Below are 27,942 nucleotides of genomic sequence, written 5' to 3' on the forward strand. Positions count from 1 at the left end.
GGAGGATGCTGGGGCAGGGGGGGAGCGGAGGAAGCTGGGGCAGGGGGGAGCGGAGGATGCTGGGGCAGGTGGGGAGCGGAGGATGCTGGGGCAGGGGGGGAGCGGAGGATGCTGGGGCAGGGGGGGAGCGGAGGATGCTGGGGCGGGGGGGGAGCGGAGGATGCTGGGGCGGGGGGGAGCGGAGGATGCTGGGGCGGGGGGGAGCGGAGGATGCTGGGGCGGGGGGGGAGCGGAGGATGCTGGGGCGGGGGGGAGCGGAGGATGCTGGGGCGGGGGGGGGGAGCGGAGGATGCTGGGGCGGGGGGGGGAGCGGAGGATGCTGGGGCGGGGGGGAGCGGAGGATGCTGGGGCGGGGGGGGAGCGGAGGATGCTGGGGCGGGGGGGAGCGGAGGATGCTGGGGCGGGGGGGGAGCGGAGGATGCTGGGGCGGGGGGGGGGAGCGGAGGATGCTGGGGCGGGGGGGGAGCGGAGGAAGCTGGGGTAGGGGGGAGCGGAGGAAGCTGGGGGCGGGGGGGGAGCGGAGGATGCTGGGGCGGGGGGGAGCGGAGGATGCTGGGGCGGGGGGGGGAGCGGAGGATGCTGGGGCGGGGGGGGGAGCGGAGGATGCTGGGGCGGGGGGGGAGCGGAGGATGCTGGGGCGGGGGGGGAGCGGAGGATGCTGGGGCGGGGGGGGAGCGGAGGATGCTGGGGCGGGGGGGAGCGGAGGATGCTGGGGCGGGGGGGGGAGCGCGGAGGATGCTGGGGCAGGGGGGGAGTGGAGGAAGCTGGGGTAGGGGGGAGCGGAGGATGCTGGGACGGGGGGGAGTGGAGGAAGCTGGGGCAGGGGGGGAGCGGAGGAAGCTGGGGCGGGGGGGGAGCGGAGGAAGCTGGGGCAGGGGGGAGCGGAGGATGCTGGGGCGGGGGGGGGAGCGGAGGATGCTGGGGCAGGGGGGGGAGTGGAGGAAGCTGGGGGTAGGGGGGAGCGGAGGATGCTGGGACGGGGGGGAGTGGAGGAAGCTGGGGCAGGGGGGGAGCGGAGGAAGCTGGGGCGGGGGGGGAGCGGAGGAAGCTGGGGCAGGGGGGGAGTGGAGGATGCTGGGGCAGGGGGGGAGCGGAGGAAGCTGGGCAGGGGGGAGCGGAGGATGCTGGGACGGGGGGGGAGTGGAGGAAGCTGGGGCAGGGGGGAGCGGAGGATGCTGGGACGGGGGGGAGTGGAGGAAGCTGGGGCAGGGGGGGAGCGGAGGATGCTGGGACGGGGGGGAGTGGAGGAAGCTGGGGCAGGGGGGGAGCGGAGGAAGCTGGGGCGGGGGGGGAGCGGAGGATGCTGGGGCGGGGGGGGAGCGGAGGAAGCTGGGGTAGGGGGGAGCGGAGGAAGCTGGGGCAGTGCTGAACAGGACCTCCATACAACTGTCGGCCATGGCCCAGCGGGTAGCACTCTCGCCTCTGAGTCTGAAGATTGTGAGGTTCAAGTCACATTCCAGAGATTTGAGCATGTAATATGGGCTGACACACCAGTGCGGTACTGATAGAGTGCTGCACTGTTGGAGGTGCCGTCTTTCGGATGAGATGTTAAACTGCGACCCCATCTGCCCCCTCAGGTGGACATAAAAGATCCCCAGGCAGTCTTTTGAAGGAGAGCAGGGGAGTTCTCCCCGGTGTCCTGACCAATATTTATCCCTCAACCAACATCACTAAAACAGATTATCTGGTCATTATCACATTGCTGTTTGTGGGAGCTTGCTGTGCGCAAATTGGCTGCCGCGTTTCCTACATCACAACAGTGACTACACTCCAAAAAAGTACTTCATTGACTGTAAAGCGCTTTGGGACGTCCTGAGGTTGTGAAAGGCGCTATAGAAATGCAAGTCTTTCTTTGTGAAGAATGATTCAGCAAGGGTTCTCTCTCCTGATCGCTATCTTGATGTTTCCTGCTGTACAGTAAAAGTGTGTGGACACTGAATGAGAGCAGGGCCGAGTCTGACAGCAGTGAGCCCCACGGACGGATAGCCTGCTGAAAAGACACTGCGTGGGCTCCACGGGTGCAGAGCAGGCACTTGTGCGAGGTAGCGGAGGGTGTCCCAGCCTCATCAACCCAAGCCCCAGTGCCCTTAAGAGAAGAGAGAAGAAAGCTGGAGCAGGTGGGAGGAGAGGACGAGATAAAAAGGTTTAATGCCTTGGGAATAGTTAACATCTCGTGCAGAGGTTTCATAGATTATAGGGATAAAATTTATCTAACAAACTACATGGGAGAGCATTGTAATTTAGGCTGGTAATAGGGCAATAAGTGTAGCATTGAACAAGATGACTGCCTAATAGGAACTTGCAGTTCAGCCCATTCATTTAACAGGCATCATTACTGAGTTACAGATAACTGGTTCACAGCTTTTGTTGGCACAGATTGACTACTCTAAAAGCAAAGAGCAGTATTTAAGCTCTCATCTTAAGGTGTCAGCCGTGGCACAGTGGGCGTCACTCTCGCCTTCTGAGTCAGAAGGTTGTGGGTCCAAGTCCCACTCCAGAGACTTCAACACAAAAAATCCAGGCTGACACTCCCAGTGCAGTGCTGAGGGAGAGCTGCACTGTCGGAGGTGCCGTCTTTCAGATGAGACGTTAAACCAAGGCCCTCTCAGGTGGACGTAAAAGATCCCAAGGCAGTCTTTTGAAGAAGAGCAGGGGGAGTTCTCTCCGGTGTCCTGGGCCAATATTTATCCCTCAATCAAAATCACTAAAGAAACAGATTATCTGGGTCATTGTCACATTGATGTTTGTGGGAGCTTGCTGTGCACAGATTGGCTGATCCGTTTCCTACATTACAACAGTGACTGCACTTCAAAACGTACTTCATTGGCTGTAAAATGCTTTGGGACGTCGTGAAAGGCGCTGTAGAAATACAAGACTTTCTTTAGGCTCCTGTCGTAAGTAGCGTTCCACATTTGTGATGGCAACAGGCAACATTGCAGTCACAAGCCGTTAGCTGGGTGCGAGAGAGGCGTAGACTGACTGGGGGGAGATTTTGACACTGCGCGATAGTGTAAAACGGGTGATAGCGAATCTGCATCCCCGTTTTACGCCTCTCCCCATTTTTATTACCATTTAAGTCAAACGGGAAAGATGTAAAACAGGGATGCAGATTCACTAACACCCTTTTTACGCTATCGCACAGAGTCAAAATCTACCCTTCACTCCCTTTGGTGTTTTTCTCTCTCTGGGAGTAATTAACCTAGTTTATCTCTCTCTGTGTCTCACACACATTAAAAAAAACTTATACAGCGCCTTTCACGATCACAAGACGTTCCAAGGTGCTTTACAGCCAAGGAAATACTTTATTGAAGTGTTGTCACTGTTGTAATGTAGGAAACACGGCGGCCAATTGCGCACAGCAAGCTCCCACAAGCAGCAGTGAGAAAATGACCAGATCATCTGTTTTTTACTTGTACTTCTTGCAATTTAGTATACTGTATTCACTGCTCACGATGTGGTCTCCTCTACATAGAAACATAGAAGATAGGAGCAGGAGTAGGCCATTCGGCCCCTCGAGCCTGTTCCGCCATTTAATGAGATCATGGCTGATCATCCAAATTCAGTACCCTGTCCCTGCTTTCTCCCCATATCCCTTGATCCCTTTACCCTTAAGAAATATATCTAACTCCTTCTTGAATATATTTAATGAATTAGCCTCAACTGCCTTGTGTGGTAGAGAATTCCACAGGTTCACCACTCTCTGGGTGAAGAAATTCCTCCTCATCTCAGTCCTAAATGGCTTACCCCTTATCCTTAGACTGTGACCCCTGGTTCTGGACTCACCCGCCATCGGGAACATCCTTCCTACATCTAGTCTGTCTAGTCCTGTTAGAATTTTATAAGTTTCAATGAGATCCCCTCTCATTTTTCTAAACTCTAGCGAATATAAACCTAATCGACCCAATCTCTCCTCATACGTCATTCCTGCCATCACAGGTATCAGTCTGGTGAATCTTCGCTGCACTCCCTCCATGGCAAGAACATCCTTCCTCAGATAAGGTGACCAAAACTGCACACAATACTCAAGGTGTGGTCTCACCAAGGCCCTGTACAACTGCAGCAAGACATCCTTGCTCCTGTACTCGAATCCTCTCGCTATGAAGGCCAACATACCATTTGCCTTCTTAACCGCCTGCTGCACCTGCATGCTTACCTTCAGCGACTGGTGCACAAGGACGGCCAGCTCTCGTTGCACTTCCCCTTTTACCAATCTAATACATTGGGGAGACCAAATGCAGATTGGGTGACCGCTTTGCGGAACACCTCCGTTCAGTCCGTAAGGTGACCCCGAGCTTCCGGTCGCCTGTCATTTTAATTCACCGCTCCATTCCCACTCAGACCTCACTGTCCTCGGCCTCTTGCATTGTTCCACGGAAGCTCAGCGTAAGCTCGAGGAACAGCACCTCATCTTCCGATTAGGCACTTTACAGCTCTCTGGACTCAACATAGAGTTCAACAATTTCAGATCATAACCTCGGCCCCTATCCTATATATATTTTTTATCCACACTTTGTTTGTGTTTTTTCTTCCCTCCCACAGGGCAGCTGTCTTTCATTCTGCCAGCGCAATTCACACTTCATCCAGAGCCATTGTTTGTTTCTTAACCTGCCCCATTACCATCTCGTCTCGCCTTGAATATCTCTTAATGTCTCTTTTCTTCTCCTGCCTTCCATCCTATCACTGACCTTCCCTTTTGTTCTTTCATTCCCTCCCCCTTTTCCCAGCCCCTAAACTTGCTTTCCATTTCCTGCTTTTTTCCAGTTCTGACGAAAGGTCATCGACCTGAAACGTTAACTCTGTTTCTCGCTCCACGGATGCTGCCTGGCCTGCTGAGTTTTTCCAGCATTTTTCTGTTATTATATGTTTTTTTTTAATGTTGATTGAGGGATAAATATTGGCCAGGACACCGGAGATAACTCCCCTGCTCTTCTTCAAAGTAGTGCCTGGGGACCTTAGAGGGCAGATGGGGCCCTCGGTTTAATGTCTCATCTGAAAGACGGCACCTCTTACAGTGCAGCACTCCCTCCGTGCTGCACTGGCAGTGTTAGCCTGGCTTATGTACTCAAGTGTCTGGAGCGGGACTCGAACCCACGTCCTTTTGACTCAGGTGAGAGTGCTACCCACTGAGCCACGGCTGACACACCCGCACGCACACATGTGAAGACACACACATCTCACCCCGTGTTGACACAATTTCACCTCTTCGCCTGTGCACTTTACCCACCTTTAGCGCGCAGGGTCTTCTCCTGCCCTGGCGATAATCTGTCCATGTGCACGTTCGAGGGCAGTTCCTCGGCTGGTAGGAGTGGCGCACTCTTCTTACCGCAGCAGCCCCCGAATCCCTGTTTACACATCAGGAAAAGTACAGCCATGGGCACCGGCAACTACAGAGAAAAAAAACACAGGTTAAAGAAAAAAAAAGGCACCACTGACTCCCCCAATGGACTGGAGATAACATGCATCGTCTGTACTGAGCCGTACAGAGGTCCCTACCTGGTGTAGCGTTAACCCATAAAAGTCCCAGGTTCAATCCCCCTTCTGTGCTGGAGTGACAGTAGGTGTGCCTCATTTTCCCTTAAGGGACCTGACTGAGGTCACTTCTCATTCTCCTAAGCTCCAGACAGTATAGGCACATTCTACTCAATCTCTCCTCCAAATGTAATATTTCCAAGTTTGCTGACGACACGAAGCTAGGTGGGATTGTGAGTTGTGAGGAGGATGCAAAGAGGCTTCAAGGCGATTTAGACAAGTTGAGTGAATGGGCAAATACATGGCAGATGCAGAATAACGTGGATAAATGTGAAGTTATCCACTTCGGTAGGAAAAACAGAAAGGCAGAGTATTATTTAAATGGTGATAGATTGGGAAATGTTGATGTACAGAGGGACCTGAGTGTCCTTGTACACCAGTCGCTGAAAGCAAACATGCAGGTGCAGCAGGCAGTTAGGAAGGCAAATGGTATGTTGGCCTTCATTGCAAGAGGATTTGAGTACAGGAGCAAGGATGTTTTACTACAGTTATACAGGGCCTTGGTGAGACCACACCTGGAGTAGTGTGTGCAGTTTTGGTCTCCTTACCTAAGAAAGGATATACTTGCCATAGAGGGAGTGCAGCGAAGGTTCAGCAGACTGATTCCTGGGATGGCAGGACTGTCGTATGAGGAGAGATTGGGTCGACTAGGCCTGTATTCACTAGAGTTTAGAAGAATGAGAGGGGATCTCATTGAAACGTATAAAATTCCGACAGGGCTAGACAGACTGGATGCAGGGAGGATGTTTCCCCTGGCTGGAGGGTCTAGAACGAGGGGTCACAGTCTCAGGATACGGGGTAGGACATTTAGGACTGAGATGAGGAGAAATTTCTTCACTCAGAGGGTGGTGAACCTGTGGAATTCTCTACCACAGAAGGCTGTGGAGGCCAAGTCACTGAATATATTTAAGAAGGAGATAGATAGATTTCTAGACATAAAAGTCATCAAGGGGTATGGGGAGAGAGCGGGAATATGGTATTGAGATAGAGGATCAGCCATGAATGGCAGAGCAGGCTCGAAGGGCCGAATGGCCTACTCCTGCTCCTATTTTTCTATGTTTCTATGTTTCATAGGACAACCCTCTCATCCCAACCTTGGCCCAGAAGTTATCAAAAAGCCAGTCATTGCTTCCAACAAAATAGAACAAAACAAAAACAACCTCAAAAACAGCAACATTAGTGTACCAGTGAAGGCCTTCTCTCTAATTGAATGAATGTTGCCTCCTCACCACCCGACTGCACTCCTGGAGTCTGTGCTTGGCTATTGAGCAAGTCTTGAGCTGCTCCTGAGCCAAAGGAGGCAGATCCGATCGAGGAGGGAAGCAACATATTGCTATAAGAAGCAGATCATAACCACCGCTCCCATTTTTTCGGACAGCATTTTTTAGTGTGTCAGCCGTGGCTCAGTGGGTTAGCACCCTTGCCTCTGAGTCAGAGTGTTGTTGGTTCAAGTCCCACTCCAGAGACTTAAACACAAAAATTTAGGCCGACTCTCCAGAGCAGTGTGGAGGGAGCGCTGCACTGTCGGAGGTGCCGTCTTTTGGATGAGACGTTAAACCGAGGCCCCGTCTGCTCTCTCAGGTGGACGTAAAAGATCCTGGCACTACTTCGAAGAAGAGCAGGGGAGTTCTCCCCAGTGTCCTGGCCAATATTTATCCCTCGACCAACGTCACTAAAACAAATTATCCGGTCATTATCACATTGCTGTTTGTGGGAGCTTGCTGTGCGCAAATTGGCTGCCGCGTTTCCTACATTACAACAGTGACTCCACTTCAAAATAGGATGTAAAGCCCTTAGGGATCTCCTGAGGACATAAGAGGTGTTAAAGACACTTCAAAAAAAGTACTTCATTGGCTGTAAAGTGCTTTGGGACGTCCTGAGGTTGTGAAAGGCGCTATAGAAATGCAAGTCTTTCTTTTCTTTAGCAGCTGCTAGTAATGGTTCTGCTGTTGTCATTTACAGCTCCTCTAGACCCATCTTTTGTTTCTAAACTTGCCCCATTACCATCTCCTTTTGCCTTGTACCATTGTCCCTTTTGTCATTTAATCTCTCCTGCCTTCCGCCCATCACAGACCTTCCCTTTTGTTCTTTCCTCCCCTCCCCTCTTTCCCTGCCCCTACACCTGCTTAAAACCTGTTACATCTCTGACATTTTCCAGTTCTGATGAAAGGTCATCGACCTGAAATGTTAACTCTGTTTCTTTCTCTCCACAGATGCTGCCTGACCTGCTGAGTGTTTCCACCTTTTTTTATTTCAGATTTCCAGCATGTATTTTGCTTTTGAACAAGTTGTTATCAGTAAACGAAGCAAAGCCAAGCCAGACTCAAGTGAGGGAGCGAGGAAGAGAAGAAACTGCGTTGAGAGTGCGCAAATTAATTTCAGGTGCAGTTCTGGCAGACGGGAGATCGAGGACAATTGACAATGAAAGAAAGAAATTAGTTTCAGTTGTGAGGTTGAAGTGTACCTTGGCAAACAGTCCAGGAATGACACAATCCTTTTTTTGAACAATGATATCCAGGACAGTTCTTAGCTACAAGCATTTATTTGTTGTTATGGCTTCACACTGACAGGATTAAAGTATTTAACAAAAAGAAGTTGCATATTCCGATCCCTCTTGCTGATATTTGGAAGCAATTGCAATATCATATCTGCACCCAAGTAAGTAAGGAGAAACTATTCCACTGACAGGAGGGACGGTAACCAGAGGACACAGATTTAAGATTTTTAAAAATTCGTTACTGAGATGTGGGCATCGCTGGCAAGGCTGGCATTTATTGCCCATCCCTAGTTGCTCTTGAGAAGGTGGTGGTGAGCCGCCTTCTTGAGCCGCTGCAGTCCGTGTGGTGAAGGTGCTCCCACAGTGCTGTTAGGGAGGGAGTTCCAGGATTTTGACCCGGTGACGATGAAGGAACGGCCGATATATTTCCAAGTCAAGATGGTGTGTGACTTGGAGGGGAACTTGGAGGTGTTGGTGTTCCCATGCGCCTGCTGCCCTGGTCCTTCTAGGATAATTGGACCAAGAACCAGAGGGGCGATGAAGAGAATTTTTTTTTTATTTTTACGCAGCGAGATGTTATTATCTGGAACACTGCCTGAAAGGAAGGCGGAAGCAGGTTCAATAAAAAGAAAGACTTGCATTTCTCCAGTGCCTTTCACAACCTCAGGACATCCCAAAGTGCTTTACAGCCAATGAAGTACAATGCCGTGTTTCTCCGGGCACCCCACAAAAATACTGCGGGGCCTGGGCTCGTCCCATCCCCCCTCAGCCTCAGCTACCCGCCCCTCCCGCCAGCTTACCCCCTCCCCACAAGAACCTACCTGAGTGCGCCCCCCCACCACCTACTCTACATTCCTGTGGGCCAAAGCCAGGGTGCTTCCTCGTGATGCCCAATTAGCACCCACAGATCGCTGGCCTGCTTCAAATGAGGCCTCAAAATCAGGGGGCACGGGTACGGGCGTGCTCCACAGGTCAGGTGCCCAGCTTCAAAATTGACCCCACTGTCTGGATTTGCACATGAAGATCGGGCACATCCCGTGAGTAGCGGAGAATGACCGGCACCCGGGAAATTCTACCCAGCGGGAGTCGGTGGCTTTGAAGGGAATCAAGGGATCTGGGGATCGGGCGGGAAAGTGGAGTTGAGGTCGAAGATCAGCCATGATCTTATTGAATGGCGGGGCAGGCTCGAGGGGCCAAATGGCCGACTCCTGCTCCTAATTCTTATGTTCTTATGAAACAAAAGCTTAGACTTAGAGGTGACCTGATAGAGATAAAACAATTAAAGGGCTGTATAACGTCGCTATTGATAGATTATTCGAGTTTAACAGATTGGGGATTACCAGGGGACGTGAGTTTAAACTGTGTAAGAGTGGGAATAGGCTGGATGTTGGGCGGTTCTTCTTTTCCCAGAGAGCAGTGAGCCTCTGGGATGTGTCGCCGGCTGGTGCGGTGGGTGCTGACTCTCTGACTTCGAGAGGAAGCTGGACCGGTGCCTGACTGGGGCTGAGATCGCATCATATAGAAGGCAAGTGACTTTATAGAGAACACTCGGTCCGTGTGATCTCCTGGACTGGTTTCGATTGCCTGAAGGGGTCGGAGAAGAATTTTGCTGAGTATTTCTTCTCCTTATTGGCCCTGGGTTTTTCCGGGTTTTTTTTACTTCCTCCAGGAGATTACAAGGGCTGCAAGGGTGGGTGTGAGAGGGGGAGGGCTGAGGAGTGTTTATTCATGATGCTCCAGCTATCGTGGTGTGGGGCAGGCTTGATGGACCAGCTGGTCTTTACCTGTCCGTCATTTTCGCATGTTTGTAAGACCCGATTTTATGATACAGTAGTTTACTTACATTGATCAGGGCCATGATCCAGAAGGCGTAGGACACTTGTGAGATGACAAGCCCGTCAGTCGGCAGAACAAACTGGGTCTCGTTCACAACTTGGTGGGGCCCCAAGGAATTCCGAATGTGTGTCAAGTCAGATGTCGTCCCGTTGGCAGTGAGGTTGTTCTGTATGCAGTTCGTTTCAGAAAGGAAGGGATCTGCTATCATGGGGCTGAGGAATGCACCGAAACCGACGCAGAAATGGAGGACCTGTTAGCAAAAAGAAAAAAGAGGCCATCACGCCATGTCAAGAGTTCCCATCAATCAATCAATTAAGAAAGAAAGAAAGCACCTTATATCACCAGGACATCTCAAAGCGTCAAGAAATACACCCTAATTGTGCCTTGCCCCAGAAGGTAACTTTGGGCTCTGTGTCTCTGTGCCGATGATTTGGTAATGGTCAGGAACTCAAGAGTATGGAGATAAATTGAGTAGATTAGGCCTAGTCTCCACACTGGGCTTAGCATTTACCCATGGGACCAACATACCTTGGAGGCGGTGGAACAAAGGTTCACTAGATTGATCCATGGGATGAGAGGGTTGTCCTATGAGGAGAGATTGTGTAGATTGGGCCGATACTCTCTGGAGTTTAGAAGAATGAGAGGTGATCTCATTGAAACATATAAGATTCTGAGGGAGATTGATAGGGTCGACGCTGAGAGGTTCTTTCCCCCTGGCTGGAGAGTCTAGAACCAGGGGTCACAGTCTCAGAATAAGGGGTTGGCCATTTAGTACTGAGATGAGGAGGAATTTCTTCACTCAGAGGGTTGTGAATCTTTGGAATTCTCTGCCCCAGAGGGCAGTGGATGCTCAGTCGTTGAGTATATTCAAGGCTGAGATCGATAGATTTTTGGACTCTAGGGGAGTCAAGGGATATGGGGATTGGGCAGGAAAGTGGAGTTGAGGTCGAAGATCAGCCATGATCTTATTGAATGGCGGAGCAGGCTCGAGGGGCCGTATGGCCGACTCCTGCTCCTAATTCTCATGTTCTTAAACTGTGTATAAATCCACCAACCAGTACACTGTGGCTCACCTTGCTTAAATTCCAGTTCATCCTCCCAATAAAGGGTTAACTTTAAAAAACCCCAGATCTGATCAGAAAATTGGACGCACATGTTAGACCTTGAGACATTTTCTACAAGGTGTGGTGTTATATATCTGCCTACTATACACAAATAGAGAGGGTAGGTTGGGCAGTTTGATTTTTATTCACAATGTCAAGACCTTTGAATTGAATTCTGGTTTGCTTGGAATCAAGCAAACCAATCATTGGCCTTCAGCAGTATTTCAAAGCACGGAGAAAGAGAATATATTCAGCAGCCCAGGTTCATGACTGCGCGTTGGTCTTTTCCACTGTAGCTTTAATCAGCTACAGAGTTTGTCCTTGGCTGAGGGGTCAAGTGAAATTCAGATCCCCCAGGCTACTTCTTTTTAAAATGGTTCATTCACAAATCACTATTATTAGCTCCAAATAAGCTGCCAGCACAAAAGGATTCGACGTGGAAGGGAGGCAGCTCTGAGTTAATTTATGTGTCCTCTAGAACCTGCAGCCTCCACAATGAAAGTCAAACGCACCTGCTCTACCTAAACCAATTCCCTGCCTAAACCTCTCTGCCTCTCTTTCCTCCTTTAAGACACTCCTTAAAACCTATCACTTTCATCTGCCCTAATATCTCCTTATGTGGCTCGGTGTAAAATTTTGTTTGATAATCGCTCCTGTGAAGCGCCTTGGGATGTTTTCCTACGTTAAAGCGCTGGATAAATGCAGGTTGTTCAAAGAATCATAGAATCACAGAAACCCCACAGTGCAGATAGAGGCCATTTCGGCCCATCGAGCCTGCACCGACACATATCCCACCCGATCCCCGTAACCCCTACACCAACACATATCCCACCCTATCCCCGTAACCCCACGTATTTAATCCCCCTAACACTAAGGGTCAATTTATCATAGCCAATCAACCTAACTCGCACATCTTTGGACTGTGGGAGGAAACCGGAGCACCCGGAGGAAACCCATGCAAACACGGGGAGAATGTGCAAACTCCACACAGACAGTCGCCCGAGGCCGGATTCGAACCCAGGTCCCTGACACTGTGAGGCAACAGTGCTAACCACTATGCCACCCTTCCATCCTGAGCGGCCCAGGCTTGTACGCCAACTATAATCTCTCTTCTTCTTAGGCAGTCCCTCGGAACCGAGGATGACTTGCTTCCACATTAAAAATGAGTTCTCAAGTGACTGATGAGTTCAATGCGGGACCTACAGTCTCTGTCACAGGTGGGGCAGACAGTGGTTGAAGGGGTGGGTGGGTGGGGTGCTTGGGTTGACGTGCGCTCCTTGCGCTGCCTGCGCTTGGCTTCCGCTTGCTCCCAGCGAAGAGACTCGAGGTGTTCGGCGCCTTCCCGGATGCTTCCCGGATAATCTACTGACATTCCTTCTCCTCAGGTGAGTGGATGCACTGAGAGGTTTAGCTCGCTCGTCACCATTCCAAAGAGCTTAGGAACTGTAATGGGCTCCATTGTTCAACTTGAGCAGTCATGACTTTCACAAGATTGGAAAGCACTGAAGGGGATGGAGTTAATGCTTGTTGGACACCTGCTCAGACCCTGGCCATCCTCCCACCCTCCGTAAACTGGAGCTCATCCAAAACTCAGCTGCTCGCACCGAGTCCCGTTTACCCATCACCCCCTGTGCTAGCTGACCTACATTGGCTCCCGGTCCGGCAACGCCTCGATTTTAAAATTCTCATCCTTGTTTTCAAATCCTTCCATGGCCTCGTCCCCTCCCTATCTCTGTAATCTCCTTCAGCCCTACAACCCCTCCGAGCTCTCTGCGCTCCTCCAATTCTGGCCTCTTGAGCATCCCCGATTTTGATCGTCCCACCATTGGTGGCTGTGCCTTCAGCTACCTGGGCCCCAAGCTCTGGAATTCCCTCCCTAAACCTCTCCGCCTCTCTATCCTCTCTCTCCTCCTTTAAGACTCTCCTTAAAACCTGCCTCTTTGACCCAGCTTTTGGTCACCTGTCCTAATACCTCCTTATGTGGCTCAGTGTCAAATTTTGGTTGGCAATGCTCCTGTGAAGCACCTTGGGACATTTGTACTACATTAGATGCGCTATATAAATGCAAGTTTTTGTTGTTTGCTTTAGGAGGGTTTTGGACACTTGAGCAAAGTACAATTACAGTTGGGCGGGTGGCCCGTTAGTTCTGCTGACTGTGAATATTCTTATCGGGTCATGTGATATCAGCGAGGGGGAGGAAGAACTGCAGAGGCTCTACCGTTCCCGAAGAAACAAGATTGCGGAGGGGACACATCGATGGTTGAAGCAGGCAGGAACTTCATAATAGAGTCAGTGGCCTAGAAATTCAGTGGCCTGCGCCACCAGTTTGCGCCCAAAGAGGGCTTTTGCGCCACTGTGCAAACCTACCGCGATATTTAGCGGGGCGCTAATGGCGGCGTTAGCCAGTAGCGCTGCGCCGCCACCGATGACGTCATCGGTGTGCGCAGCGCCCCGCTGGCCATATTTGGTTGCTGCCGCCTCCCCCGCGCCGGCCGCAAACAGCGACCGGTACACGGGGCCTACCTGTGCCGGTAGTGGGGCGAGTTAAGGTGGAGGTGCGGCCGGCCGCTTTTTCGGCAGCCGCCTGCCCGCACCTCCGTCCCCGGCCTCCTACACCCCCCCCCCGCGGCATTGCCGGCTGTTTCCAGAGAGCCCGGCACTTCTCCTTGGTGCCGGGCTCATTTGCCGGCGCTCGCGAGCGGGGATCGCGCTGTTGCAGGCACCTCCCCCTTAAGACTGAGAGGAAGGCCTGCAGTACCGCAGGCTGCCGTGCCGCAGCGGGTGGCGCTGCGGCACTTTGCACGCCGATATTCAGTTTCAGCGCCCCAAGCGGGGCGCCGAAACCCTTGTTTAGCGGCCGGCTTCCACTTGGGGCGCTGAAAGTGAATTTCCCGCTGGCGCAAGTGGCTCCGCACGCAGCGGTAATTCCGGCGCCCAGGTGAGCTGGGCGCCCCTAACTGAATTTCTAGGCCATAGAGTCATAGAATTATACAGCACAGAAAGAGGCCCTTCGGCCCATCGTGTCCACGCTGGCCATCAAGCCCTGTCTATTCTAATCCCATTTTCCAGCACTTGGTCCGTAGCCTTGTATGCTATAGCGTTTCAAGTGCTCATCTAAATGCTTCTTGAATGTTGTGAGGGTTCCTGCCTCTACCACCCTTTCAGGCAGTGAGTTCCAGATTCCAACCACCCTCTGGGTGAAAAAGTTTTTCCTCAAATCCCCTCTAAACCTCCTGCCCCTTACCTTGAAACTATGCCCCCTAGTTATTGACCCCTCTACTAAGGGGAAAAGTTCCCTTCTATCTCCCCTATCTACGCCCCTCATAATTTTGTACACCTCAATTAGGTCCCCCCTCAGCCTTCTCTGCTCTAAGGAAAACAATAATAATAATAGGTCCTCATGCGCTGCTGTGCCAATTGGGTAACCTTTCTCTTGCCCCTCACCACCACTACTGGCGTCAGTGTGTCGGCCGTGGCTCAGTGGGTAGCACTCTCGCTTCTGAGCCATGAAGGTTTGTGGGTTCGAGCGCAAAATCTAGGCTAATGCTTCAGTGCAGCACTGATTAATTAGATCAAACAAACCAAAACAATTGGCCAAGGACCTTCTGAAGGTGTCCTAGCCCATGTTCCTCTCTCAGCCGACCTCACCAACTGCCGATTAACTGCTCATTGGTCTTTGTGGGGTCCTGCTGGGGTACATGCTCAGAGGACTTGACAGGTTAGATGCTGAGAGGCTGTTTCCCCTGGCTGGAGAGTCTAGAACTAGGGGGCATAGTCTCAGGATAAGGGGTCGGCCATTTAGTACTGAGATGAGGAGGAATTTCTTCGCTCAGAGGGTTGTGAATCTTTGGAATTCTCTGCCCCAGAGGGCTGTGGATGCTGAGTCGTTGAGTATATTCAAGGCTGAGATCGAAACATTTTTGGACTCTAGGGGAATCAAGGGATATGGGGAGCGGGCGGGGAAGTGGAGTTGAGGTAGAAGATCAGCCATGATCTTACTGAATGGCAGGAGCAGGCTCGAGGGGCCACATGGCCTACTCCTGCTCCTATTTCTTATGCTCATGAACCTATATCTGACCTAGTCAAATAAAACCATCTCAAGATTGACATTGCCCAACTAGTGTTTGCCAACCTGCAGGAAGACAGGCGAATCCTTCTGGTAGATGCGGACCAGCTGCAGGTTGGCGATGGTGTCTATACAGCCCATGGCCAGCCCAGCCACGGCCATGACGAAGGCAAGGATGATCACATTGTTGCAGAAGGGGATGATGGAGAACACAGCTGATATCAGTAGAGTGGAGACGAACAGGGCACTCAGCGAGCAGGAGAACCTAGTGAAGAGAATCAAGAGGAAATCATCATTAAAACACATGGGGCACTGGGCGAGGGGCGAGTTACAAATAACTGGGTGAGGTGCTCTGGGTGTTACTGAAGAGATATACGAACACCCCTCCCCTCGCCCTTCCCCCTAAAAAATCCCAACCTTATGTAGGAGTTCAAAAAATTATTCTAAAAGCAAATGTGCCAGTCGCTGACAGCTTAAAAGATAAAATTGCAAATTGGTTATCAATAGCCAAACTTAAAAGCATACTGCACTATATGCAGGTACTTTTTATATATTTAAGTTGAAAATATATATGAAAGTGTGCTGCCATGCTACAGGTAAATGTAGCAAGGGCATGTGCCAACTGTGGCTCAGTGGGCAGCACTCTTGCTTCTGGGTCAGAAGGTTGTGGGTTCAAGTCCCACTCTAGAGACTTAAACACAAAATCTAGGCTGACACTCCCGGTGCAGTGCTGAGGGAGTGCTGCACTGTCAGAGGTGCTGTCTTTCGGATGAGATGTTAAACCGAGGCCCGTCGGCTCTCTCAGGTGGATGTAAAAGATCCCACGGCACTATTTCGAAGAAGAACAGGGGAGTTATTCCTGGTGTCCTGAGCCAATATTTATCCCTCAATCAACATCACTAAAACAGATTATCTGGTCATTATCACATTGCTGTTTGTGGGAGCTTGCTGTGCGCAAATTGGCTGTTGTGTTTCCTATATTACAACAGTTACCACACTCCAAAAGTACTTCATTGGCTGTAAAGTGCTTTGTGATGTCCGGTGGTTGTGAAAGGCGCAATAGAAATGCAAGTCTTTCTTTCTTTATGTGTTCCCTATGTAGTTGCTGGAAGGACATGAAGGCATTGAGAATGGATTAGGAGAGCCATTGGTCAAAGTTCAGCATAGTTTCCATGGCTCAAAGTAAGAATAAACAATAGCAAAATACTGTGGATGCTGGAAATCCAAAATAACAACAGAAAATGCTGGAAAAACTCAGCAGGCCAGGCAACATCCGTGGAGAGAGAAACGGAGTTAACGTTTCGGGTCGAAACCCTTCGTCAGGACTGAGAGAAAAGGCAGGAAATGAAACAAAAGGCAGTTTGGGGGCTGGGAAATGGGGGAGGGGATGAAAGAAGAGACATTAAGAGATATTCAAGGTGAGGCGAGATCATCTAGAGCCATTGTCTGTTTCTTTACCTGTCCTATTACTATCTCGTCTCACCTTGAATATCTCTTAATGTCTCTTCTTTCATCCCCTCCCCCCTTTCCCAGCCCCCAAACTGCCTTTTGTTTCATTTCCTGCCTTTTCTCTCAGTCCTGACGAAGGGTTTCGACCCGAAACGTTGACTCTATTTCTCTCTCCACGGATGTTGCCTGGGCTGCTGAGTTTTTCCAGCATTTTCTGTTGTTATTTAGTAAGAATAAACAACCCTGGTTCAGCTAGCAATGTTCAGATGTACCTTTGAATGTCTACACACAGGGAACGGAGCCCCAGGGGATAAGACTATCTAGAAGACAGAGTGAGAGATTTTGGCACTAATATTCCATATGGACGTTCCAACCTAAAGAAATTGGGTGTGGAATGCTACAGATCCCAAACAGCATCACAGATTTCTGCCCGTGTGCACATAGGAACAAAGGTAGCCCCTCAAGCCTGTTTTGCTCTTCATGGCTAATCTATATAGAATCATAGAATGGTTACAGCACAGAAGGAGGCCATTCGGCCCGTCAAGCCTGTGCCGGCACTCTGCAAGAGCACTTCAGCTAGTCCCCCTCCCCGCCCTTTCCCTGTAGCCCTGCAAATTGATTTCATTCAGGTACTTATCCAACTCCCTTTTGAAAGCCTTGATTGAATCTGCCTCCACCACCCTTTCAGGCAGTGCATTCCAGATCCTAACCACTCGCTGCGTAAACAAGTTTTCCCTCATGTCGCCTTTGGTTCTTCTGCCAATCACCTTAAATCTGTGTCCTCTGGTTCTCGGCCCTTCCGCCAATGGGAACAGTTTTCTCTCTATCTACTCTGTCCAGACCCCTCATAATTTTGAATACCTCTATCAAATCTCCTCTCAACCTTCTCTGCTCCAAGGAGAACCACCCCAGCTTCTCCAGTCTATCCACGTAACTGAAGTCCCTCATCCCTGGAATCATTCTTGTAAATCTTTCCTAAAGTGAGGTGCCCAGAATTGGACACAATGCTCCAGTTGTGGCCGGACCAGTGTTTTATAAAGGTTCATCATAACTTCCTTGCTTTTGTACTTTATACCTCTATTCATGAAGCCCAGGATCCCGTAAGCTTTTTTAACTGCTTTCTCAACCTGCCCTGCCACCTTCAACGATTTGTGCACATATATCCCAGGTCTCTTAACTCCATCTACCTGCCTTGGTTCCGTATCCCTTAATACTCTTGCCTAACAAAAATCTATCAATTTCTGTTTTGAAATTTTCAATGGACCCCCAGCCTCAACAGCTTTTTGGGGGAGAGTTCCAGATTTCCACAACACGGTTCACATCACCCCTGAACGGCCTGGCTCTAATTTTAAGGTTATGCTGCCTTGTTCTGGACTCCCGCCACCAGAGGAAATAGTTTCTCTCTATCCACCCTATCAACTCCTTTAACCATCTTAAACATTAAAGGAATTAAATCACCCCTTTATCTACTATAATAATAATATACTTAAAGGAGTGGAGCTGCTGCAGTGCATTCCACATCAAAATAACTCGCTGCATAAAAAATATTCTCCTTATCTCCCTTCTGGTTCTTTTGCCAATTACCTTAAACCTGTGTCCTCTGGTTACTGACCCTCCTGCCAGAGGAAACAGTTTGAATAGCTCTATTAAATCTCTCCTTAAACATCGCTGCTCTAAAAAGAACAATCCCAGCTTCTCTAGTCTCTCCACACAATCTGGAATTTTTATTTCGAGGAGCAGGAGGATCTACCTCCTCTTGTACCTCTCTCAGGTGCTGTCACCCAACAGCCTGTTTCAATTGAGGCCTGGGACTGGTGTCTCAAGACCATAGGTTGGGATGGCATGCAGTACAGGAAAGTGTCTCACCTCCTGACTCCCCAAAGCCTTTCCACCATCTACAAGGCACAAGTCAGGAGTGTGATGGAATACTCTCCACTTGCCTGGATGAGTGCAGCTCCAACAACACTCAAGAAGCTCGACACCATTCAGGATAAAGCAGCCCGCTTGATTGGCACTCCATCCACCACCTTCAACATTCACTCCCTCCACCACCGGCGCACTGTGGCTGCAGTGTGTACCATCTACAAGATGCACTGCAGCAACTCGCCAAAGCTCCTTCAACAACACCTTCCAAACCCGCGACCTCTACCACTTAGAAGGACAAGGGCAGCAGACACATGGGAACATCACCACCTACAAGTTCCCCTCCAAGCCACACACCATCCTGACCTGGACCTGTATCGCCGTTCCTTCACTGTCGCTGGGCCAAAATCCTGGAACTCCCTTACTAACAGCATTGTGGGTGTACCTACACCATATGGACTGCAGCGGTTCAAGAAGGCGGCTCACTACCATCTTCTCAAGGGCAATTAGGGATGGGCACTAAATGCAGGCCTAGCCAACGACGCCCACATCCCATCAATGAATTTTAAAAAAAGACAATGCTGAAAAGGTATTTCACCCACTTCTGTCCACTCTGATACAATTACTCTTCAGTAAATTTGGTACAGGTAGGTCATGGAGTAGCGATGTAATTTTGGCTCCCCATCCGGCAACGCCTCGATTTCAGAATCCTCATCCTTGTTTTGAAATCCCTCCATGGCCTCGACCCTCCCTATCTCTGTAACCTCCTCCAGCCCCACAGCCCTCCCGAGATCTCTGTGCTCTGTTATATCTGCTTCTTGAGCATCCCTGATTTTAATCGCTCTACCATTGGTGGCCGTGCCTTCAGCTGCCTAGACCCCCCAAGCGCTGGAATTCCCTCCCTAAACCTCTCCGCCTCTCTACCTCTCCCTCCTCCTTTAAGATGCTCCTTAGAATCTACCTCTTTGACCAAGCTTTTGGTCACCTGTCCTAATATCTCCTTATATCTCCTCCGTGTCGAATTTTAACTGATTACGATCCTGTGAAGCGCCTTGGGACGTTTTGCCATGTTAAAGGCGCTATATAAATGCAAGTTGTTGTTATGATATTGCATACTATGAGAGACCGATAAGCTCTGGTGCTGCAATATCTTAGCTCAGATGCAAACTGTATGGGGGAAAATTTGGTTGCTTTGCGCCTCCCGTTAGCATCCTAAGAAGGCGCTAACAGGGCACAAAGCAACTGGCGCCCGGGCGCGTGCCGCCAACACCTCCCGCGAAATTCAGCGAGAGGTTAGTGGTGATGGTAACCGATAGCGCCACGCGGTGCTGCGCCACCGGTGATGACGTCATCGCCGTGCGCAGCGCCCTGCTCGCGCCCCGGCCGTGATCTTCGGTAGCGCCCCCTGACTTACCGCCAGACGCTATGTCCGACGGGGTGAGGGGGGCCTACCTGTGGCCGGGGCGGCGCTATTTAAAGGCGAGGTGCCGGGCGGCCATTTTTGTTGCTGGCCGCCTGCCAGCACCTGCCTCCGCTGCCGTCCCTGGCCTCCTAAGCATCTCCCCCACCCCCAACCCCCCCCCCCCCCCCCCCGCAGGGTGCCGGCTGCACTCCATGAGCCCGGCACTTCTCTTGAGTGCCGGGCTCTTTTGCCGGCACTCCGATCCCGGTGGCCCAGCTGGGCCCCGGGTCGCGCTGCGCAATGCCCCCCCCCCTTTAAGAAGTGGAGGAAGACTTGCAATAGCGAAGTTAGCGCCCCAAAGGAGGCGCGACTCAATTTTTCCCCTTATGTTTCCCTTGTGGTAATGAAGCTCAAACCAGTTTGAAACCGGTCCATGCCTCAGGCTGTGTATTTATATGAAACATCCAGCTTTAAACCACTGGAGCAGTGAAGGACCCATTCCCTTTTGAGGTGAAGGGACAAACCATTTTTGCAGGCAGCAACCTAGAGCTAAGTGGGCAAAACGATAGCCAACTTTAGACACTTTCGACAGGACCGATTTTCTTCCTTGGTTACGTCACTTGCACAGGGAGGCTGGGGGGGGAAGAGGAGAATTTCCGCGGGGTTCTCCTGATCTTCTGCCGTAGCTTAGGAAGGAAATTGTTGGAAACCCTGGAGAAACGGCAGCAGATTGGGACACCCACACACGGAACTTCCGGGCAACAGAAATTGTTAAATTGGACGATCAGATCGTAAGCATGCTTTTAAAAGAAAGAACTTGCATTTCTATAGCGCCTTTCACGACCTCAGGATGTCCCAAAGTGTTTTACAGCCAATTAAGTATTTTTTGAAGTGTTGTCACTGTTGTAATGTAGGAAACGCGGCAGCCAATTTGCGCACAGCAAGCTCCCACAAACAGCAATGTGATAATGGCCAGATCATCTGTTTCAGTGATGTTGATTGCGGGATAAGTATTGGCCAGGACATCCTGGGGATAACTCCCCCTGCTCTTCTTCGAAATAGTGCCCATGGAATCTTTTACATCCACCTGAGAGAGCAGACGGGGCCTCGGTTTAACGTCTCATTCGAAGGACGGCTCCTCCGACAGTGCAGCACTCCCTCAGCACTGGCAAAACCGAGCGTCAGCCTGGATTGTGTGCTCAAGTCTCTGGAGTGGGACCTGAACCTACGACCTTTGTGACTTTTGTATTGTCTGATCGCCCACTGTTCTCCCTCTCCCACGAAAGCCCAGCTGTATTGAATCATAATTTCACAAGGGATTCCTGGGTTAGAAGGATTCGCAAAGTACAGAAATACTTCAAAACCTGCTATTGTTAAAACATTCATTGAAATTCCACAACAGTGACTCATTACAGTGAACAATTACTTCATTCAACATGATTTACCTAGATTTAAAAAATAAATCTGGATTCACGGTTTGAAGTGACATTTGTACGTCAAGAACTTTAAACAGCAACACTGGTTATGAGCAATACAATGAAAAGCACATTATTACTTTATTTGTTAATCATGTATAGTTAAGTCAACAATTGAAAACAAACTCATTATCAGCTGGGAACTGCACACACATCACCGAAAGGACAATTGAAGGATATGTTCTATTTAGTCAGGTTTTTATGCGGGGGTGGTTAGGGGGGCGGGGGGGGTTAGTGGGGAGGGGAGAGGAGAAACAATCTGACTATGAATAAGACAAACAAACAGAATTTAGGATCTGCATCTATTCTGTTCCCTAAACAGATTAAATGGCTCTTGCATTTATACAGAATTGGACCAGTATCGGACAATGTGACATTAGCATTGTTTGGAGGAGAGGAGCCTGGCACAAGGCAACACAAGAACTTGCTACAGGATGCACCTGGCAATGAGGAGACACTCTGTGGGGATCGCGATCAGACCAGCGAGAGTTAGACAAGGGATTGAGTAGAAATAGTTAAGAGGGTCTTCGGGTCAATCCTGAATACAACAGCAACATTTATATAGCACCAACAACATAGTAAAACTTCCCAAGACGCTTCACAGGAACGAAATCAAGCAAAAATTGACACCTTGCCAAAGAAGGAGTCATTAGGACAGGTGAGCAAAAGCTTGGTGAAAGAGGAATGTTTTAAGGTGCGTCTTAAAGGAGGAGAGAGGGGTAGCGAGGCGGAGAGGTAAAGGGAAGGATTTCCAGAGCTTAGGGCCTTGGCAGCTGAAGGCACGGCCACCAATGGTGCAGCGAAGGAATTGGGCGATGCACAAGAGGCCAGAGTTGGCGGAGCGGTGAGCAACATTCCTGGTAAGATGCGCGGCCACGGTCTGAAGGTCCCGCGCAGGCCACCCACCAGCTTTTATATGGGGAAAACCGCGTATGCGCAAAAATTTGTATAGGCCGCGCAGCCAGTTAAAGGGACCGCACACCAAAAAAATAAATAAATAAAGAGGGATCGTTGGCTGCGAGTTCTCGGAGGGTTGTACGGCTGCAGGAGGTTACAGAGCTAGGGAAGGTCAAGGCTACGGAAGGATTTGAACACGAGGAGGAGGCAGAAACTATGTCAACATTCAAGGTCAGATTGGATAGCTGGATAAAGGAAAAGGTGTTGAAGGGATGCAGGAATATGGAGGGCAATTTGTTTCAAACTATTTGCTCGCAAGGACCGTTAACGCTGCCACGGACTGGTTGGGCCAAGTTATCTGTTTTTTTTGTGGCTATAACCTCTCTGTATTTCGGTGCAGTTCCCGCTGTGCATGAATCCACAGAACAAAGTTGCCCATAAAGACAGCAGTAACTTGCAGTAAATTGTCAGTCGCACTGACAGACCATGAGCGATGGTGGGGAATGGAACTAACACATTGCCGCAGTAATTGGGCTCTTCTGCACATGGCACTGATGTTGGATGCCATAGAGTCCTGGAGTCATAACAGCACAGAAGGAGGCCATTCAGCCCATCGAGTCCGCGCCAGCTCTCTGTAGAGCAATCCAGTCAGTCCCATTCCCCCGCTCTATCCCCGTAGCCCTGCAAGTTTATTTCCCTCAAGTGCCTATCCAGTCTCCCCTTGAAAACATTGAGTGTCTCCGCTTCCACCACTTCCGTCGGCAACGAGTTCCAGGTCCTCACCACTCGCTGCGTAAAAAAGTTTTCTCCTCACGTCCCCCCTGTATCTCTTGCCCAAAACCTTAAATCTGCGTCCCCTAGTCCTTGTACCATCAACTAGTGGGAACAGCCTTTCCCTGGCCAGCCTATCCAAACCCGTCATAATCTTGTACACCTCTATCAAATCACCCCTCAACCTCCTTTGCTCTAATGTGTTGGGGTGTGTTGGGGGAGGGGGTTGAGGCACAAGAACTACCCTCTACAATCCTCTGTGATCTCTGCGCTCCTCCAACTCTGACCTCTTGCACATCCCCGATTTCTATCGCTCCACCATTGGCGGCCGTGCCTTCAGCTGCCTGGGCCCCAAGCTCTGGAATTCCCTGCCTAAACCTTTCCGCCGCTCTACCTCTCTCTCCTCCTTTAAGATGCTCCTTAAGACCTACCTCTTTGACCAAGCTTTTGATCACCTGCCCTATTGGGCCAGTAATTCCGGTCCCAACGCGTGAGTATGGACGGGGTACTCACGCGTGGGCCCGTTGGAAGTGCCGGATTTCAGCATGCACAGCGCATGCGCGGGAAACCGGCATTTCCTCCAAGGGTTTCAGAGGTCCAACGTGTGCGCACAGGACTCTGCGCGCACGCGTTGAACTTCCTTCTTTTTGACAGGTTTGCCCGTGTGCAAGGGCCTGAACTTTTTAGACATATAAAAAGGAGGCGTAAGGACTTGATTCTTGAAGGTAAGTGGTCTATTATTTAAAATTATAACATTTTTTCCACAGCTTTATTGTTTTTAAGGACTTTACAGTAAGGTAGGTTTATTTTTAGACCTGATTTCTTAAAAAATTATTTTTTTCAAAAATTTGATTAATTGTTTAAAATAGTTTTTTAAAGTTATTTATAGTTTATTTAATTATTGGGATGTTTTTTAAAATTTTATTTAAAGTTAAACTAGTCTTTTGGGCACCTGTACTTTTCATGAGTTTGACAGTTCTTACTATCAAACTCATGAATGAAGTTTCCCCTCCCCTGATTGGCTGCACAGTGCTCACCTGATCCCAGCCGGCACATCGCACTAACTACGCCGCTGGATCAGGCAAGCACAGCGCGCCGACAGCTGAACCGGGCCAGTGACAGGAATTCCAAGCAGGCCCAGGCTTCAGATGTCGGCGCACCGGGTGAGTGCACATCGGGGGCTTGCACGCGCGGCAAGCACCCGATCCTAATTTCTGGCCCAATATCTCCTCACGTGGCTCGGTGTCAAATTTTATTTAATAACACTCCTGTGAAGCACCTTGGGACATTTTACTGCATTAAAACTGCTATATAAATGGAAATTGGTGCTGTTAGGGTAAGGTGGGGGGAATTACCTTGATTCTAACTTACACTGCGTCTGACAAGGGAACAGCTAATGTAGACACTGGGAGTGTACATTTAAAAAAAGGAATGTATTTCACTTTCATCGCTCATAATTCATTACAGTTGGAATTAAGCCTCCAGCTAGTAAACTGTGACAGGTGCCAGTCTGATTAAATGCGAAGTGCCATGTGTTGATTGCAGTGCGGAGCTGGGCAGCTAGAACATGCTACACATGCCAGGACTTCTTCGGGAGGAACATTATGGTCATTAATAAAGATACGCCTGTCCTCAACCCAATTGCCAAGTGAACTGTCTCGTGTGGAATCCAGGATGCAAACCAGGATCCACCCAGCTGCCACCCTCCAACTGTGCTGAGCAAGCTGGTCTCAGCTGGGAGGATGGGACAGACACTACAGTTGGTCTTAATATCCCCGGCCTAAGGAGATGGGTGGAGGAGAAATCATGCAGAGCTCCTGCTCCTGATTGTGAGACAGTGACCTGTGCTGTGTGAACTTTGGGGGGGCATAGATTGGGGTCCAACTCCAATTCTGGTCTCTTGCGCAATCCCTGGTTTTCTTCGCTCCACCATTGGCGGCTGTGCCTTCAGCTGCCTCGGCCCTAAGCTCTCTCCCTAAACCTTTCTGCCTCTCTCTCCTTTTAAAACACTCCTTAAAACCCAGCTCTTTGACCAAGCCCCATACCAATATCTCCTTATGTTAGCTCGGTGTCAAATTTTACAGCAACCACAACAACAACTTGTATTTATATAGCGCCTTTAACGTAGTAAAACATCCCAAGGCGCTTCTCAGGAGTATTATAAGACACCGGGCCACATAAGGAGAAATTAGGGCAGGTGATCAAAAGCTTGGTCAAAGAGGTAGGTTTTAAGGAGCATCTTAAAGGAGGAAAGAGAGGTAGCGAGGCAGATAGGTTTAGGCAGGGAATTCCAGAGCTTAGGGCCTCGGCAGCTGAAGGCACGGCCACCAATGGTTGAGCGATTATAATCGGGATGCTCAAGAGGGCAGAATTAGAGGAGCGCAGATATCTCGGGGGAGGGGGGTTACATAAGAACATAAGAATTAGGAGCAGGAGTCGGCCATACGGCCCTTCGAGCCTGCTCTGCCATTCAATAAGGTCATGGCTGATCTTCGACCTCAACTCCACTTTCCTGCCCGATCTCCATATCCCTTGATCCCCCTGGAGTCCAAAAATCTATCTACCTCAGCCTTGAATATAATCAAAGACTCAACATTCACAACCCTCTGGGGCAGAGAATTCCAAAGATTCACAACCCTCTGAGTGAAGAAATTCCTCCTCATCTCAGTGGCCGACCCCTTATCCTGAGACTATGCTCCCCTAGTTGTGGGGCTGGAGGAGGTTACAGAGATAGGGAGGGGTGCTCCTTTGTTTGAGAACGCTCCTGTGAAACGTTTTACTATGTTAAAGACGCTATATAAATTCAAAGTTGTGGTTGTTGTTGTCGGCTGTGATGGCGCCATCATTAATTAGCCTGCCAACATTCACTGTCTAGGTTAGCATGTAATGAATAGCAAGTTGGGGAGGCACGTATCATAAGGTACCACAGCACGGGTTTGCGCATTTAGAAAAGAGGGGAGAAAATTAGAGGTGAGTGGTGCGGGAGGGGCGGGGGGGGGGCGGTGCGGGGTTTGGGAATAAAACTTTCCAGAATCAGACACCCCATCATTGTGTCACTAATTTTACTGGCAGCTGTTAGTCTCACTAATGAGGAAATCATATTGACTAGGTTAAGCCTAGATCTTTATGATGGATGGAGGAACATCCGCTATTAAGCACCAAATCCAGGAGGATTAGTTTAAAATCCAATATGCCCGTATTCGATCTGGTCAACAAAACAGCACTTAAACCATCGCATGCTATTGACTAATTAGTGACTGATCAGCAGCCAATCGATAATTGTTTCCCCTGGCTAAGTGTCACTTGTTGCATCAGCGGGAAGATTGCACTGGGTAGATGAGCAAATAAATCCAACAATATTCCCAGAAAATGTGGGACAATCAATTTCTATTAAGAGAAAATTCAAGCAGGCATGAATAGAAAAAAGGTGATTGTATTTCGAATCATAGAACCACAGAATAGTACAGCACAGGAGGCCATTCGGCCCATCGAGTCTGCGCCGGCTCTTTCGAAGAGCAATCCAGTCAGTCCCACTCCCCCGCTCTGTCCCCATATCCCTGCCATTGTTTCTCCTTCAAGTATTTATCCAATTCCCTTTTGAAGGCTACTATTGAATCTGTATCCACCGCCCTATCAGGCAGCGCATTCCAAATCCTAACCAATATTTTCCTCATGTCGCCTCTGGTTCTTTTGCCAATCACCTTAAATCTGGGTCCTTTGGTTATCGACCCTTCAGCCATTGGAAAGTTCTCTTTTTTTACTCTATCTAAATCCTTCATGATTTTAAACCCTTCTATTAAATCTTCTCTTAGCCTTCTCTGCTCTAAGGAGAACATCCCCAGCTTCTCCAGTCTATGCACTTAACTGTAATCCCTCATCCCTGGAACCATTCTGGTAAATCTTTTCTGTACCTTCTCCAAAGCCTTCACGTCCTTCCTAAAGTGCGGTGCCCAGAATTGCACACAATACTTCAGCTGGGGCCAAACCAGTGTTTTATACAGGTTTAGCACAACTTCCTGGCTTTTGTACGCTACGCCTCTATTTATAAAGCCCAGGATCCCGTGTGCTTTATTAACTGCTTTGTTATCAGAAATAACTCCCATCAAGGACTCAACTATTTGTGGACTGGAGTAGTTCAGTGGGATAGAGAACGGCCTTTTACTTCTGGGATCTGGGCCAGGGATGAACGTGTCCATTGTCTCCCGGCTGTGCAGGTCTTTATGTGAATTGAGTTTGCCCAGTTCCAACTGACACAATGCAGCTCCTTGTTCCACGACCAAAACAAAATAGTGCCATTTGATTCAGCGCAAAGGTACAATCTTACTCCGAGAGGCGACAAGATGGCTGGTTCAAGAAACAGAACAAAAACTGGTACAGTATGGCGCATTATTCTGAGATTGTACTTGATGGAGTTAGGTCACAGATCAGCCATGACCTCATTGAATGGTGGGACAGGCTCGAGGGGCATAAATGGCCTCCTGCGGTTTCTATATTCTTATGGTCCTATGAGTGGCTGAGATTAAAGAGAGTTCCATTCCCCAGCACTGACATCCCTTGATGACTCGATGAGCGCCAACGTTTACAAAAAGATGGCAGCATAAATTCACCTCACCACTGTTTGTTTATCCTAGAAAAAAAACACGGGAGCCAATTCCTAACCCGCATGTGGAAACACCAGAGAGGCACGGCACGGCACGGCACAGAAAGCTGCCTGGAGGTCATAGCTACCACTTAGACATCATAGCCTGACAATCCCAACTTCCTTACCATAACACTATGTGCACCAGATTCAGAAAACATTAGGAACAGCTCTCCCATATCAGAAACTTATGTAGAGGATGAATTTAGATCTGGAACAAACACGCTCTTATCAGAATCTTCTTGTGTTTAAAGGAAGAAAGCAAATCTATGTTTAAGAGGAGGTACTTTAAATGTAAGGTACATGTTTCCCCTTGAGGGGGAGACCAAAACTAGGGGCCATCAATATAAGAGAGTCACTAATAAATCCAATCGGGAATTCAGGAGAAACCTCTTTACTCCAGAGAGTGGTGAGA

At 49.6% G+C, this 27,942-nt stretch overlaps 1 protein-coding gene across 1 annotated transcript in view; it reads right to left on the bottom strand.

Moving 5' to 3' along the window:
- Positions 1–27,942, bottom strand: part of slc60a1a (solute carrier family 60 member 1a) — a 62,618-nt gene that overhangs the window by 22,359 nt on the left and 12,317 nt on the right. Inside the window, exons 2-4 of the mRNA XM_086011050.1 lie at positions 15,098–15,296; positions 9,870–10,112; positions 5,225–5,384 (exon numbers count right to left, since the gene is read on the bottom strand). Coding sequence (XP_085867176.1) covers positions 5,225–5,384; positions 9,870–10,112; positions 15,098–15,296 — 602 coding nt within the window. The remainder of the gene's footprint in view (positions 1–5,224; positions 5,385–9,869; positions 10,113–15,097; positions 15,297–27,942) is intronic.

Source organism: Somniosus microcephalus, chromosome 18 (assembly GCF_052327205.1).
Source record: "Somniosus microcephalus isolate GS21.2 chromosome 18, FLI_Smic_1.0, whole genome shotgun sequence".
In the NCBI taxonomy this organism is placed as follows: domain Eukaryota; kingdom Metazoa; phylum Chordata; class Chondrichthyes; order Squaliformes; family Somniosidae; genus Somniosus; species Somniosus microcephalus.